Source organism: Lemur catta, chromosome 2 (assembly GCF_020740605.2).
Source record: "Lemur catta isolate mLemCat1 chromosome 2, mLemCat1.pri, whole genome shotgun sequence".
NCBI lineage: Eukaryota > Metazoa > Chordata > Mammalia > Primates > Lemuridae > Lemur > Lemur catta.
This window is the reverse complement of record NC_059129.1, coordinates 45,302,352-45,318,392: the sequence shown is the minus strand read 5'-3', so window position 1 is coordinate 45,318,392 and position 16,041 is coordinate 45,302,352. Positions and strand designations below refer to the sequence as shown.

General features: G+C 36.6%; 2 protein-coding genes across 2 annotated transcripts in view; both read left to right on the top strand.

Annotated features, from left to right (window-relative positions):
- Window positions 1-16,041, top strand: part of FKBP5 (FKBP prolyl isomerase 5) — a 98,512-nt gene that overhangs the window by 46,995 nt on the left and 35,476 nt on the right. Inside the window, exons 3-5 of the mRNA XM_045543584.1 lie at window positions 398-542; window positions 14,604-14,746; window positions 15,652-15,766. Coding sequence (XP_045399540.1) covers window positions 398-542; window positions 14,604-14,746; window positions 15,652-15,766 — 403 coding nt within the window. The remainder of the gene's footprint in view (window positions 1-397; window positions 543-14,603; window positions 14,747-15,651; window positions 15,767-16,041) is intronic.
- On the top strand, window positions 549-1,806 carry LOC123632859 (60S ribosomal protein L34-like). Its single transcript, XM_045543586.1, has one exon. The coding sequence runs from the start codon at window positions 858-860 to the stop codon at window positions 1,230-1,232; it is 375 nt and encodes a 124-aa protein (XP_045399542.1). The 5' UTR covers window positions 549-857; the 3' UTR covers window positions 1,233-1,806.

Here is a 16,041-nt window from a genome sequence, read left to right as displayed (position 1 = left end):
TCTATACTTCTTTTTGAATGTTTTTAAAAGTCCACCAGTCTTTCTGGTCTAAGTCAGATTATATATGGACTAGCTCACAAGTTTGCGTTTTGAGGCATTTTAGTGTCAAAAGGATAGGGCATTAACCCAATGAAGCAGGATTTATTGATTAATTCTTTTGAGGAAATAAATAGTGTGATCAGGAATAAAATTAAATATAACAGAAAAATATTAGTAAAGGACAATTTTCTAACAGTGAGGGTTATTGTGAGAACTATGAAGGAAGCCTCTAGAAAGGATGGATAGTAGTATATTTGCAGATCTGCCTGGGTGTCTTGGGACGAACTGTGTGACTTTTTCATTCTCTGGTTATAAGTAAAAAGTTTCACTTCCTTTTTCTTGATGTTGTCTTTTCTAGATTGTCAAAAGAGTGGGGCGCAGTGAGGAAATGCCAATGATTGGAGACAAAGTTTATGTCCATTACAAAGGAAAATTATCAAATGGAAAGAAGTTTGATTCTAGTCATGATAGAAATGAACCATTTGTCTTTAGTCTTGGCAAAGGTAAGAGGGTATTTTTTGAGTTGTGTTTTGCTTAGATTTATTGCTATATTTGTATTATATAGGAGCAGTGGATCCTATCCTTGCCAAAAGAGAGTATTAGCACTCAAAATATGGCCCAAGGGTCCCTGCATTTTCCCTGAGATCTTTTTATGGGGTCCATAATGTCAGTTATTTTCATAAAAACACTTGAGATGTTATTTGCCTTTTTACTGTGTTGACATTTGCACTGATGGCACAAAAGCTACAGTGGTAAACACTGCTCCCTCTTCTTCTAGGAAGTTATTTAATAATTATTGTTGTCAAGAAGCACTCAGAATGGTCCAGCATTTGACATACCATCATAGGCATTCCTATAATACATCCTCTCACAGAACTAGGTTGTCCCGAACCCCTGGTAATAGAATTGTTTACCTTTATACCAAGAAGTTTGGGAAAGCACCGAAATCTGCGTGTGGCGTGTGCCCAGGCAGACTTCAAGGAGTTTGTGCTGTGGGACCTAAAGTTCTTATGAGGTTGTCCAAAACGAAAAAGCACGTCAGCAGGGCCTGTGGTGGTTCCATGTGTGCTAAATGTGTCCGTGACAGGATCAAGTGTGCTTTCCTTATTGAGGAGCAGAAAGTTGTTGTGAAAGTGTTGAAGGTGGAGCACAGAGTCAGAAAGCTAAATTTTAAAAAAAGCTTTTTTGAGTAATAAAAATTAAAAGGCAAAAAAAAAAAAGAAAAAACCTGCTGACTGCTTAACACATCTAGGCGGTGGCACCACCTATACCAGTAGTCGTGGTATTTTTCACCGCCACTCATTCCCTGTTTACATGAGGGGAAAGAGCTAGATTCACTTAAGAATGTCCTTGACAAGGCAGTAAAAATTATTAATTTTGTTAAAACTCAATCCTTGAGTTTCCCATCGTTTTGATATTCTGTGACAGGAAGGGAAGCACACATTAGAGCTCTTTGGCATATGGAAGCATGATGCTGGTCTCAAGGAAAAGCACTTATGCGCTTGTTTTAGTTCAGAGCTGAACTAGCTGCATTTTTTTTCATGAAACACCATTTTTACTTGAAAGGGCGAACTGATTATTCACATTTGATTATGCAGTATTTGGCAGGTATTTTATCCTGAAAATGAATGGGGTGAGCTGTCACTTCAAGGAAAAACAACTGACAATGTTTGTTCCCATAGAGATGGGTTGGTTTTTGTTTGTTTGTTTGTTTGTTTGAGATGGTGTCTTGCTATATTGCCCAGGCTGGTCTCAAACTCCTGGCCTCAAGTGATCTTCCTGCCTCAGCCTTCTGTGTAGCTGGGATTATAGACATGAGCCACTACACCTGGCTGCCATTGAGTTTTCAAGTGAAAATTATAGTTTTAGAGAATTTGTATTTGCCATTGTGAGCTTTGACAGCTTTCCAAAACTTAAAAGACTTTTCTGATGAGATCAATAAGTATTAATGAATGTGATTTTTAACATATTATATAGTGAAATGTGCCAACATTTGGAAGATCTTTATAACTCAGAACCAATGTTTTCCCAGTGACCAATGCAAGATGTTGCAAGATCATGTGTGAATAAACAGTCCATTCAAAGTACAAGCTAGCCCAATGGATTTTAATGTAACACAATATGAAAATTCATTGATATACTTTCAGATTCCACATTGTAACTGACCTTATGAAACTTATGACTTGTTCAGTTTTGATGTATATTCACAATTATTTGAAAAGGCTATTAAAGTGTTCCTACCTTTTCCAACTATCTTTGTGGGTTTGGATATTTTCCATATACTTCAACCAAAATTGCAACAGATGAATGCAGAAGTAGATGTGAGAACCTGGTTGTCTTGTATTATATGTTACATTTGTAAAATTATTAAACAATGCCATCCTTCTCCTGACTCTTTTTCATTTGGAAATATAAAATATAAAAATTTTTAAATAAAATTGTTTATGTTAACATGAGGTAATTGTTTTTTTAAATGAATTATTAAATAACTACTTTTTAATTTTTAATATGGTAAGTATCAATAGATATGTCTATAAACAACAGCTCTTTAGAGTCCTCAGTTTTTAAGATGTAAAGGAGGCCTGAGAAAACAAGCTTGAGAACTAATATTTTCAAATATAAAATGTGATTTTTGCTAATTTCTTTTCAAATGCCTTTAACTATCTTTAGTTAATAAGTTAATTTAATATTCTTACTTTATTTCCTTTTTTGTTTTTTTTTAAGAGACAAGAGTCTCGCTCTGTTGCCCAGGCTGGAGTACAGTAGTGTTGTCATAGTTCACTGTAACCTTGAACTCCTGGGCTCAAGTGATCCTCCCACTCAGCCTCCGCAAGTAGGTAGGACAACAGGTGCACACTGCCATGCTTGACTCATTTTTTTATTTTCTGTAGAGACAGAGTCTCACTATGTTGCCCAGGCTGGTCTCAGACTTCTGGCCTCAAGCAGTCCTCCCACCTTGGCCTCCCAAAGTGCTGGGATTACAGGCGTGAGCCACTGCACCCAGCCCTCTTACTTTTTTAATCTTGTAAGAATAATAGCCCACACATCAGCTTTGTAAACCCTGTGGCTGAGTTATATAACATCTTTTATTCTTATCTGCCACAGACATAACAAGCATTTCGAGTCCATTCCTAGATTAAGTGTGGGAAAAAAAGAGGTACTCCCCCTACCACCTCTATGGCTTTGTGTTGACTTAATTCCTTTCTCCTTCTGACTCTGTATCAAGGTGAATTGCTAACTAAGCATTGATCTGGGAAAGAAAACAGCAAGCAAGGAACTAAGGAGTTAAACTCTTTGCTACCCATAATCATTTGCATATAGTGGTGAATTCTGCTTCCTATCCAGCTGTGTTCTTTAAGACTAAACTCCAGCTCCAAGTGCTGCTTCCAGTGCTCCTTCAGGTCCTTAGTGAGTTAATGGCTCATGTGATATTAATCTTGTGTTTGAATAAGATAGCAATCAAAATCAAATATAGAATCTCATAGCAGATAATTATGAGTTATTTTAGAATTTTTTTCGTTTTTGTTGATTTAGGGATGTGAACCTCCAGGGCTACTAGAATGGCTATGGCATCATTATTTAGTTTAGATGACCTCAGAGGGACTGGCCTTGTCAGACCTTCTTATTCCCACTGCCCCTAAATCTTTATTCTACTCTTAGAATTTCTGTCTTGAAGAAGTTGATAGATTTAAGATAAGTCATCTCTTAGCAGCTGTCTTGGCAAGTACAATTAAGAATTATCAAGAATTTATATTGCCACTTTCTCTACACATATTTTCTCAGTAAAACACTATGGTGAATGAGTCTTTCATGTTTCCTAGAATTTTGAGCAGAGTAAAAAGATTTTCAGAGTTCCTTTTTTTAAAATATTAAATATAAGTTGCAGGCTCATGCCTATAATCCGAGCACTCTGGGAGGCCAAGGCGGGAGGATCCCTGGAGCCCAGGAGTTGGAGACCAGCCTGAGCAAGAGCGAGACCCCATGTCTACTAAAAATAGAAAAATGAGCCTGGCATGGCAGGGCATGCCTGTACTCCCAGCTGCTCGGGAGGCTGAGACAGGAGGATCACTTGAGCCCAGGAGTTGGAGGTTGCAGTGAGCTATGATAATGCCACTGCACTCTATCTGGGGCAACAGAGTAAGACTCTGTCTCAAAAAAAAAAAGAAGGAAAAGCAAAAGAAATATTGGGGTAGAGTGATATACCTCTGGTAAAACTCTTAATGTGTTCAGCTACCTATAAAACAAGAAGTATTGGTTAGGCAGTTTATAATTTTATACTTAGATTTTGTAGCAGTAGCTACTGTATGAAAATGAAGAAAAATAATATAAATGAACAGTAGCATAAATAGCATTTGAAGTCTCTTGATCCCTTATATCGTACCTCTCCCCAGGGAATAAAGAGAAATATTGCGATGGGAAGTCATGCTAATTTGGTGATTCTAGTATGACTTCAGTACTTAAAATAGAGTTACAAGAGCCTGTCTGTGAAAATCACATTGAAAAAATACGTATACCATAAGGTATACCTATAAATTTAAGTTATACCTACACACACATTGTATGTGTTTGTTGTTTTTTCTGTATCATCTTTTTTTTTTTTTTTTTCCCTGAGCCAGGGTCTTGCTCTGTTGCCTGGGCAAGAGTGCAGTGGCATCATCATAGCCTCAAACTCCTGGACTCAAGCAGTCCTCCTGCCTCAGCCTCCTGAGTAGCTAGGACTACAGACATGCCCCACCACACCCAGATAATTTTAAAATTTTTTGTAGAAATGGGGTCTCGCTATTGCCCAGGCTGGTCTCAGACTCCTGGCCTCAAGTGATCCTCATGCCTCAGCCTCCCAAAGTGCTAGGACTATAGGCCTGTGCCACCATGCCCAGCCTCTGTACCATCTTTTAAATTCTGTGCTTTACTTTCTTCATTTAAAGTGACAATAATCAAATATACTATTATTATATATAACTTACTATTATATAACAGTGTATACTGTTACGTTGAGATAATGCACATTGTTGCTTAGCATTCAGCCTAACACAGTAAGCACTCAGATGTCTATTACTGTTATTACAGTACTGGGATTATTGACTGGCTTTATAATGGAATGGTAAGCAGTTTGGGTCCTAACTCTACGCATGCATATAAACCTTTTGAAACAATGCTTAACTTTTTTAGTCCCAGAAAGTTGGGAAAGACCAAAACTGAATCAATCTAAGAGAACTGTGGAATATGTAACAGAAATTAGAATGAAGAGGTGATAGTTTCCCTTAGTAGATTTTCTTAACTAAATATTATATGTTCTGAATTCCTCGAACTGTTCCGAATGCATTTAAAAAGAAGTTGAAGTAAGAATGATAAGGATTTTTGTATGTACTTCTGTAACACGAGTTCTGGTCTTTTCCCCTGCCTCCTTCCCTCCCTCCATCCAGCAAATATATTTTCACTAAAATGGAGGAGGGAGATAGATGTGGGGATGAAGGAATTATTAATATTTCTACCTTTGTTATTACAAGTAAATCAAAGAGCACTAAAGCCTCACCCCCCGCCACTCACCTCTAAAAGATAGAAGGCTGCGTCATTTAAGTTGTTTTCGATGCTCTTGGTATGTGACTAACATGCTTAGGAATTATGAAGATAAAAATCCTATTTATTATATTCCTCCCCCCAGATTTGAGAAGTAAGAGAAACAAAAATAAACCAATAATTTTGGATTCTTCACATAGTTATACTTCCCTCTTAATATTGAGATTAAACCATAGTGAATATCAGTGATCTGTTTGTAACATTAGTATAATCTTATTTTTGTTGCATTGTGTTCCATGATCATTAGTAAAAATACCTGTTAATTTAGTTAGCCACTAAATATTGAGGTCAGAGGAGGAAAATACATGCTGGAAGACTAATAGCTAACACTTTTTAAGTACTTGCAATGCCAGGCCAAGGGTCTTATGTGTGTTATTTTATTTAATCCTCACACCACTCTTATAATTACTTTTTGGATTCTTCATACACTTTATTTAGTATAGTTTTGGTCACTGTTAGTCATATTAACATTTGTGTCTAAGCCTCTGTGAATGTTTTTTATTGATGTATTATTTACATATAATAAAGTTCATCCTTTTAAGCATACAATTTGATGAATTTTGGTAATAGTGCTGAAACTACCAACACAATCAAAATATAAAGCAGTTTCTTCACCCTAAAAAGTTTTCTTATGTCCTTTTGCAGTCACTCTCTTTCCTGGACCTGGGGCCCCAGACAGTCACTAATCTGGTTTCTGTTACTATAGGTTTGCCTTTTCTGGAATTTCATATAAATAGAATCTTATGTTGTCTTTGGTTTGACTTCTTTCACTTAGCATAATGATTTTGAAATTTATGCCTGTTGAATTGCTGAGTAGTGTTCCACAATATAGAAATGCCAGTGTGTTCATTCCAAAATTGGACATTTGGGTTGTTTCCACTTTGGGGCTACTATGAATAATGTTGTTACAAACATTCACATACATGTCTTTGTGTGGATTTATGTTGTCATTGATTTTGGTTAAATAAACACGTAGGAGTAGACTTATTGGTAAGTATATGTTTAATTTTATAAGATGCTGCCATGCTGATTTTCAAAGTGGCTGTACAATTTTGCATCTTTACCAGCAGTGCGTGAGAGTTAATGTTTTCACATCCTTGCCAGCACTTAGTATAGTTGGTCTTTTTAACTTGAGCTGTTCTAGTACATATGAAGTGGTATCTCATCTTGGTTTTCATTTGCATTTCCCTGATGACTAGTGATGTTGAGGGTATCTTTTCTTATGCTTAACAGACATTTATATATTCTTTTGTAAAGTGCCTGTTCAAATCTTTTACCCTTTTTTAAAAATCAGTTATTTGGCTGGGTATGGTAGCTCACACCTATAATCCTAGCATGTTGGGAGTCTGAGGCAGGAGGATCACTTGAGGCCAAGAGTTCGAAACCAGCCTGAGCAACATAAGACTCTGTCTCTGCAAGAAATAGAAAAATTAGCTGGGTGTGGTGGCACGCACCAGCACTTGGGAGGCTGAGGCAGGAGGATTGCTTGAGCACAGGAGTTTGGGGTTACAGTGAGCTATGGTGATGCCACTGCACTCTCACCCAGGCAACAGAGCAAGACTCTGTTTCAAAAAGGAAAAAAAAAATCACTCGTTTGTCTTTTTGAGTTGTATTATACTTTAAAAGACAAGCACTTTGTTTGGTAAGTATATCCTCCTAGTCTCTGGCTTGCCTTTTCCTTTTCTTAATTGGTCTTTCAAGGAGCAGAAGTTTTTATTTTGATAAGTCCATTTGATGAATTTCTTCTTTTATGGTTTGGGTATTTACTATTAATATAATTAACCGTATTTGTTTTGGTTTGGTGTGGTATGAGTTTTTTGTTTACATATGAAGAGACTAAGGTACAGAGAGGCTAAGTAATTTGCCCAAAGATATACAGTAAGTGGTAGAGCCAGGATTCAAACCCAGGCAGTCTCTTTCAAGTTGTGTTATATCTTAAGATTTAAAACATAGCTCAAACTAGATACAAAAACAAAGTAGGTCCTGGTCAGCAGTATTTACTGAGTCCCTGCTGTACACAAGACATTTTTCTCACAGGAATGATATGTCATGGTTAATGAGGTTTATCAAAAGCAAAATTGTTGTTATTATGTATTTGATATTGTGGGCTTAATTCCAATTTTAAAAGTTGTCTTTTAATTGAAGCATTGTATTTTTGTCATATACCTTTAAGCCTCTTATTTTACTACTAGTGAAATACACTTACTAGTAGTGGGTAAACATCTAGCCAACTTCACCTGAGTTGGTGGTGGTTTAGCCATGTGCTCCCTTTAAATTTCTTTTGATACTCTTACTGCTACACAAATACATTCTTAATATCTGTTTGCTTTTTTTACATGTAGTTTAGGGGCATTCAGGATTTGTAAGGAAAGGGAAATAGAGAGTAATCAAGACAGGACCTCTGCCTTCAAGTGTCTAACAATTTAGCCTGGCAGAATTGATCTTTAAGACTGTCCCAGGATAAATAATGTCACCTTAGCTGTTTTCTTTCCCTGTCTTTTAAACTATAAGCCATGAGCATAGGGTTTGATTATCCTGTGATCAGTTCTCTTAGTAATTAGAGAAATGGCAAAAATAGAATGTAACATAAGAAATATGGACAGTCTAAAAGAATCTTATGCATTAATCAATTTGTTCCATTTGTGATGCATGCTGTTGGTAGGGAGTGCGGATGATTATCAGAGCCCTTTTATAGTCATTTTAAAATAAGACTAAATAAAATTTATGAGAAAAAGTATATAGGAAAAAGTAAGTTGCTTTAGTATAAAAAGAAGGAATGTCAATGTTACCAGTGATAGGAGATTTTATTTTGGTTTTTTAAGTATAAAAATTAGCAAATATACAAATAATTAAAATCGAGATCCTGGAAATCCCTCAATGAAAATGAAGCAGGAATAAATCAGATGCATTTTTATCTGAGGTTTATTAGTGATCAACCTTAAGTGTTTATCAACTTTTATATTTTGAAAGCAAATTCTTTTACAATTAAAATATTTATCTTTCTTGCCTTCCTTTTCTACACCCATGTGAAAAATTATTTTTTTCTGTATGATACTGCATAACTTTCATCTTACAGTGTATTAAATATACTCATATTTCATGTACAAACATACGTTTAAAAGTTATATAGTCAGCGATTTTTCAGTAAGGGTACCAAGACCATTGAGTGGTGAAAGGACAGTCTTTTCAACAAATTCTATTTTAAAAACTGGGTATCCACATGTAAAAGAATAAAGTTGGATTCTTATCTTAGACCATGTGCAAGTATTAATTCAAAATGGACCAAAAACCTAAATTTAAGACCTAAAACTATAAAATTCATAGAAAAAACAGAGGAAAATCTTTATGACATTAGATTTGGCAATGATTTCTGGGATATGACATCAAAAGCACAGGCAAAAAAAAAAGCACAGGCAACAAAAGTAAACATAGATAAATTGGACTACATCAAAATTAAAAACTTTTGTGCATCAAAGGATACTATAACAGAGTGAAAGGTTATCTACCTATGGAATGGGAGAGAAAGATTTGCAAGTCATATATCTGATAAGGAGTTAATATACAGAATACATAAAGAACTCTGACAACTCAACAAAAACAACAAAATAACCTGATTAAAAAATGGGCAAAAGGCGGGGTGTGGTGGCTCACGCCTATAATCCTAGCACTCTGGGAGGTCGAGGCGGGCAGATCACTTGAGCTCAGGAGTTCGAGACCAGCCTGAGCAAGAGCGAGACCCCATCTCTACTAAAAATAGAAAGAAATTAGCTGGGCAACTAAAAAAAATATATAGAAAAACTTAGCCAGGCATGGTGGTGCATGCCTGTAGTCCCAGCTACTCAGAAGCGTGAGGCAGTAGGATTGCTTGAGCCCAGGAGTTTGAGGTTGCTGTGAGCTAGGCTGATGCCACAGCACTCTAGCCGGGGCAACAGAGTGAGATTCTTGTCTCAAAAAAATAAAAAAAACATGGGCGAAAGACTTGAATAGACGTTTCTCCAAAGAAGATACACAAATGGACAAAAAGCATATGAGAAGATGTTTAACATCACTAATCATTAAGGAAATGCAAATCAAAACCACAATGAGATATTAACCTCACACCCATTAGAATGGGTACTATTAGAAAAACAGAAAATAACAAGTGTTGATGAGGATATAGACAAATTGGAACCCTTGTGCATTGCTGATGGGAATGTAAAATGGTACAGTTGCTATGAAAAACAGTATGGCAGTGCCTCAAAAAATTAAAAATACAATTACTATATGATCCAGCAACTCCACTTCTGGGTATATGCCCAAAAGAATTGAAAGTAGAATCTCTAAGAGATATTTGTATACTTATGTTCATAGCAACATTATTCACAATAACCAAAAGGTGGAAGCAACCCGAGTCCATTGATAGATACATGGATAAACAAAATGTGATATTTACATACAATTGAATATTATTCAGGCTTAAGGAAGGAAATTCTGACAGATACTACAGCGTGTATGAATCTTGAGGACATTATGCCAAGTGAAACAATCTAGTCACAAAAAGAAAAATACTGTCTGATTTTATTTACATGAGGCATCTAGATTAGTTAAATACATAAAATCAGAAAGTAGAAGGATAGTTGTAAGGGGCAGGGGAAGGAAGAAATGGGAAGTTGTTTAATGGATATAGAGTTTCAATTTTGAAAAAGTTCTAGAGATTTGTTGCACAACATTGTGAATTTATTTAATAGTACTGAACTGTACACTTAAAAATGGTTGAGATGGTAAATTTTATGTGTATTTTACCACAATTAAACATTTTATAAATCAAGAAAAAAGTTATATAGTCAGGATGTTCTAGAGTATTCACTATAGTCTTTACTAAAAATGAAAGTGTTAAGTGATTAAATTAAAATGTTATATCTTAAAGTGTGTTTTATAATTTTTTAAATCAGAAAAGATATAACATTACAGAAGGAAGAAAAAGTATAAGTACACTGCTTTTACACTGGCCTTTGTATACTTTAAAATTTTTTCCATTGTCTACAGTTGCATAGATATAAAAAGCAGTTAAATTTAGGGATAGGCTGGGCACAGTGGCTTATGCCTATAATCGTAGTACTTTGGGAGGCCAAGGTGGGAGGATCACTTTAGCCAGGAGTTCAAGACCAGCTTGAGCAACATAGCAAGACCCTGTCTGTACAAAAACTTTTTTTAAAAAATTAGCTAAGTGTGGTAGTTCATGCCTGTAATACCAGCTACTTGGGATGCGAAGACAGAAGGATCGCTTGAGCTCAGGAGTTGGAGACTGCAGTGAGCTGTGATCATGCCACTGCACTCCAGCTTGAGTGACAGACACAGTGAGACCCTGTCTCTTAAAAATACATAGGCCAGACATGGTGGCTCACACCGCAGTCCTAGCACTCTGGGAGGCCAAGGCAGGAGGATGGCTTGAGCTCAGGAGTTTGAGACCAGCCTGAGCAAGAGCGAGACTCTGTCTCTACCAAAATAGAAAAAATTAGCCAGGTGTGGTGGCATGCCCCTGTAGTCCCAGCTACTCAGGAGGCTGAGGCAAGAGGATGACTTGAGCCCAGTAGTCTTTGAGTCCAGTAGTTTGACATTGCAGTGAGCTATTTTTTTTTTTTTTTTTTTTGAGACAGAGTCTCACTCTGTTGCCCGGGCTAGAGTGAGTGCCGTGGCGTCAGCCTAGCTCACAGCAACCTCAAACTCCTGGGCTTAAGCGATCCTACTGCCTCAGCCTCTCGAGTAGCTGGAACTACAGGCATGCGCCACCATGCCCGGCTAATTTTTTCTATATAGATTTTTAGTTGTCCAGATAATTTCTTTCTATTTTTAGTAGAGACGGGGTCTCGCTCAGGCTGGTCTCGAACTCCTGACCTCGAGCGATCCACCCGCCTCGGCCTCCCAGAGGGCTAGGATTACAGGCATGAGCCACTGTGCCCAGCCTGCAGTGAGCTATTAATATGATCATGCCACTGTACTCTAGCCCAGGAGGGAGAGCAAGACCCTATCTCAAAATTAAATAAATAAAAAGGTTAATTAATTAATTAATTTAGGGATAGCTACATTATATATGATATACAAATATATATTCTTATTTGTTTGTGTTTTTGGCCAGTAATTCTATTTTTAGGAATTTAGCTTAAGCATATGAGGTAGAAGCTTGATTTACCAAGTCCAGACTAACTGATGCCCTCCATTCTATTTGTAAATATACTGAATGGGATGACTGGTTTCTTACTGGTCTCAACACTCCAACCAGTTGAGTGGGTTTTGTCAATGCCTCCCAGCCACAGACCACTGGGAGCATGTCTGTATTGCACAAGTTGGTTGGTTACTTGGAGGGGGGACGCACACTATGGAAACTGTTGAGTGTCTCGGTAAGTGTTAGGAAGAGACTGCTTATAGGGTTGGGGCTTATGTTAGGTGATTTGGGGGAGTTTTAAGAAAGCAGGACTTCATTCTGGATTGAGTGCTGTTAGGATGTGGGGTGATTATGTGTTTGGGCATCTTAAGAAATCATCTTAGGAGGAGGGCCAACTAGAATGAAACTAAAGCTATAACTAGGTGGAGAAGCAGCAGTCACTCATATTAGCCAGGAGAGGGGGATGTTTGGTGTTTGCAGGGTGCACAGTGACCTTGTGTTTTCTGGACTTAGACAAAATTTTGAAGTGTTCTTGTTTTGTCTCACTTAAACACACTCTCAGAGTGACCTTGTCTGATGTTGATATTTTGTGAGATTGTTTATGTCCAACAGGAGAATAACATGGCCTCCCTGTGAGCCCCAGGCCAGCTTCAGACAACACTGAGGCCTAGCTGTAAGTGTTTGAGCAGTTTTCAGATGTTGGAGGCTACTTTTTTCTTTTTTAGAGTATCACTAAGAATCAGTTGAAATCTATTTATATTCACGTACTTTTCATAATTATACAATTTCATTAGTTATATAAAACACTGAAGTTAGCATGAAAAGAAAGAATTATTTCTATGAAAACCAGATTGAATGTTTTGAAAAGACTTGCTAAGGTGAAATTCTAAAATCATTTTTAAAATGGCTATTGAATTAGGGGTGGGTGGATAAAATATAGGCAAAATAAATAGGCCATTCAGGACACATTTTTACCAGAAGTATTCTGCATACTGATTGTTTTACAAGTGTCTTCTGGTTCTTGCTTCATTGTAAAGAAACTCACATTGTAAATTGCAAATGGTATATCATGAGTGTAATTTATATAGTAAAGATGATGTGTCATATTACTGGAGCCACACTCAAAGACAAGGCTGTGGCTTTCTACACACAGTGAATTAATATACTTTAATATGTTTTACGAAAATATTTGAGGTATGTATATGTTATTTTTTATGATTCCTCACTTAGAGCAATAGTTTTGATTAACCTACCAACCAGTTATGCTTATGTCAGATTAGAGGCTTTACTTTTACTGTACAAAGAAATTCATGTAGAGATTTAGGTGCAAAGTTATTATTATTATTTTTATTATTATTTTTGTAGATATGGGGTCTCACTATGTTTCCCAGGCTGGTCTTGAACTCCTGGCCTCAAGCAATCCTCCTAACTTGGCTTCACTAATTCCTAATTGCTGGGATTACAGGCATGAGCCATCGTGCCTGACCACAAAATTGTTTATTAAAACTTGATAATAGTGAAAACATAGAAACAACCTATGTGTTTATTAATGGGAATAATGAAATTATGATATATTCAAAAGATAGAGTAATATATAGTTATTGGCTGGGCACGGTGGCTCATGCCTATAATCCTAGCACTCTGAGAGGCCGAGGCGGGCGGATCATTTGAGTTCAGCAGTTCAAGACCAGCCTGAGCAAGAGTGAGACCCCCGTCTCTATTAAAAATAGAAAGAAATTATATGGACAGCTAAAAATATATATAGAAAAAATTAGCTGGGCATGGTGGCGCATGCCTGTAGTCCCAGGTACCCGGGAGGCTGAGGCACGAGGATCGCTTGAGCCCAGGAGTTTGAGGTTGCTGTGAGCTAGGCTGATACCACAGCACTCTAGCCCGGGCAAAAGAGCTAGACTCTGTCTCAAAAAAAAAAAAAAAATTCACTTCGTCTGGGGTTCATTGCTTATCTGATCTCACTTTGAATACTTGTTTTTGATTGACAAAGCACCTCATTTGTATTTTATTCTTCTAAATTGCCTAAATTTTCTATTGTTTCCCAAAGGATTTGAGACTACTTACAGTATGATAAAGTTAATGATATACATCAGAGGAACTGTAAATATTGAGATTACAATTATATAGCCTAATATAGTTCTGCAGTTGAGCAGTAAATTTAACTTTTAGTTTCCTGGAAGTAGGCGAAAAATAAAATATTCTGATTCTGCAGTTATTGTGATTTGACAAAAGGACACATACCTTTTTGTTTAAAGAAACATTTTTCTGATTCTAAACTTTGAGAAGGAATTTGTTTCATGGACCCTTTTATGCAATTTATACTTTTCTGGCTGTTTCTTGTTTTGTTGTTTTTGTCTACCCAACTAAATTATAAGCTTCCTTAGGACAGACTCTATTTTTCAATACTATTTTTGTTCTGTCTCTGCCTAGAAAACATGCACTCATTATTATTGTGGTCAAAATGATAAATTAAGCAACAATTGCAACACCGCTACATTTCATGGATAATGTTACTGCCACTTTTCAAAGACTTAATCTTTGAGTAGTTTAAGAATTAATATTTAGGCAGAAATACAGAGCTTTTAAAAGAAAAAAAAGTATTAGTATTACTTTCATCCCCCTCAGCAGGAAATCTTCTCTGATAGTCTTCAAAGAAACCATAACTTATTTCTTCGTGTGTAGCTTTTACTGAGTTCTGTCATCTTGTAGCCCGTACTTTCTAGCTGAGTACATAGTATAAAGAATTAGAAGTTTGTTTCAACTTTTGTTTTATGAAAGTTAAGTCTTTTTAAATATGGCCTATAACTTGGAACTACCTTTTCCTTTCTCTTAGGCCAAGTTATCAAGGCATGGGACATTGGCGTGGCCACCATGAAGAAAGGAGAGGTCTGCCATTTGCTGTGCAAACCAGAATATGCATATGGCTCAGCTGGCAGTCTCCCTAAAATTCCCTCGAATGCGACTCTCTTTTTTGAGGCAAGTGTGTGTGTGATGTTGCCTTGTCAGCATCTGCTCTACAGTAGGAATGGCTTTGAAGCAACAGGCAATGGGAAAGAGAGCTAAGCTTGCTATTTAGAATCAGATCCAACTTATTTATTTTGAAGCTTGGCTTCCTGAATTGTTTCCTATAAACCCAAGGGGTATGTACCAGTGCTTTCTTAGAAATGTGTCTCTAGCTTGAAAAGATCGTATCCAAATAAACAAAAGACACTAGACTTGCAAATAACGGTTCTGGTTAGTGGTGTTGTGAGTGTGACATACTTAAAACTGACCTGAAGACAGGATGGAAATGTTAGAGATAAATGTTAAACTATGCCTATTCCAAGCTGCAAGGTATTTTCCTATTATAAATGTGTTTAAATGTCACAGATCTCACTTCATCAGAAGCAGTCGGTGGTAACAATGTGTTGTTCGTCTTGTGTTGATTTACACAATTGGAAAAACCTGATTTTTAAGAACCACTCTAACTAGGTAAAATATGCCTTTAGACAGTTGTAGGCCAGATTCACAGGATTTATTCCTATATTTTAAGAAGGGAACTCCGTAAGTCTGGGGTGGGAAAAGGGTGGTCTCAGAGTCAGACGAAATGGTTTTGACTCTGCAAGACCAGCCTCTTGTAGCTCTGGCTTTTTGCCCACAAGGCAGTTTTCCTAGTATTTCTTGTCTTTGCATTATCATTAAATGAAATTTTTTCTAAATATTGAAAAGTGTAGTGTTCTTTTTTCCCTACTTTTCCAATAACTGAGATGTATAGGTAAATATCTTTTTTAAAAAACAGAGTTTTATTTTGTAAAATGGAAGAATTGGTTGTCCTTGCTTTTACATATGTTAAATTGGCTTTATTTGGCCTTTTGTCAGCCAAATTTCTTTTTGCTCTATAGATCGAGCTCCTTGATTTCAAAGGAGAGGATTTATTTGAAGATGGAGGCATTATCCGGAGAATAAAACGGAAAGGAGAAGGATACTCAAACCCAAATGAAGGAGCAACAGTGGAAAGTAAATATTGCTGTGAGAGGGAACTAGTCCTTAAAAGTTGGGTTCCATTTATGTGGATGAAATGGAGATTTTAAAAATCTGTTTATAGAAATAAATATATTGAACATATCTTAAGAATAGTTTTAGACTCAACATTTATTTAATAATGACTTCATTTAGTAAATACTAATTGAACACCTACGTGCCAGGCACCCTACCAGCCTCTACAAACTAAAAAATAAATAAAAGGTAATCCCAGCCAGGCGCAGTAGTATGCGCCTATAGTCCCCACTACT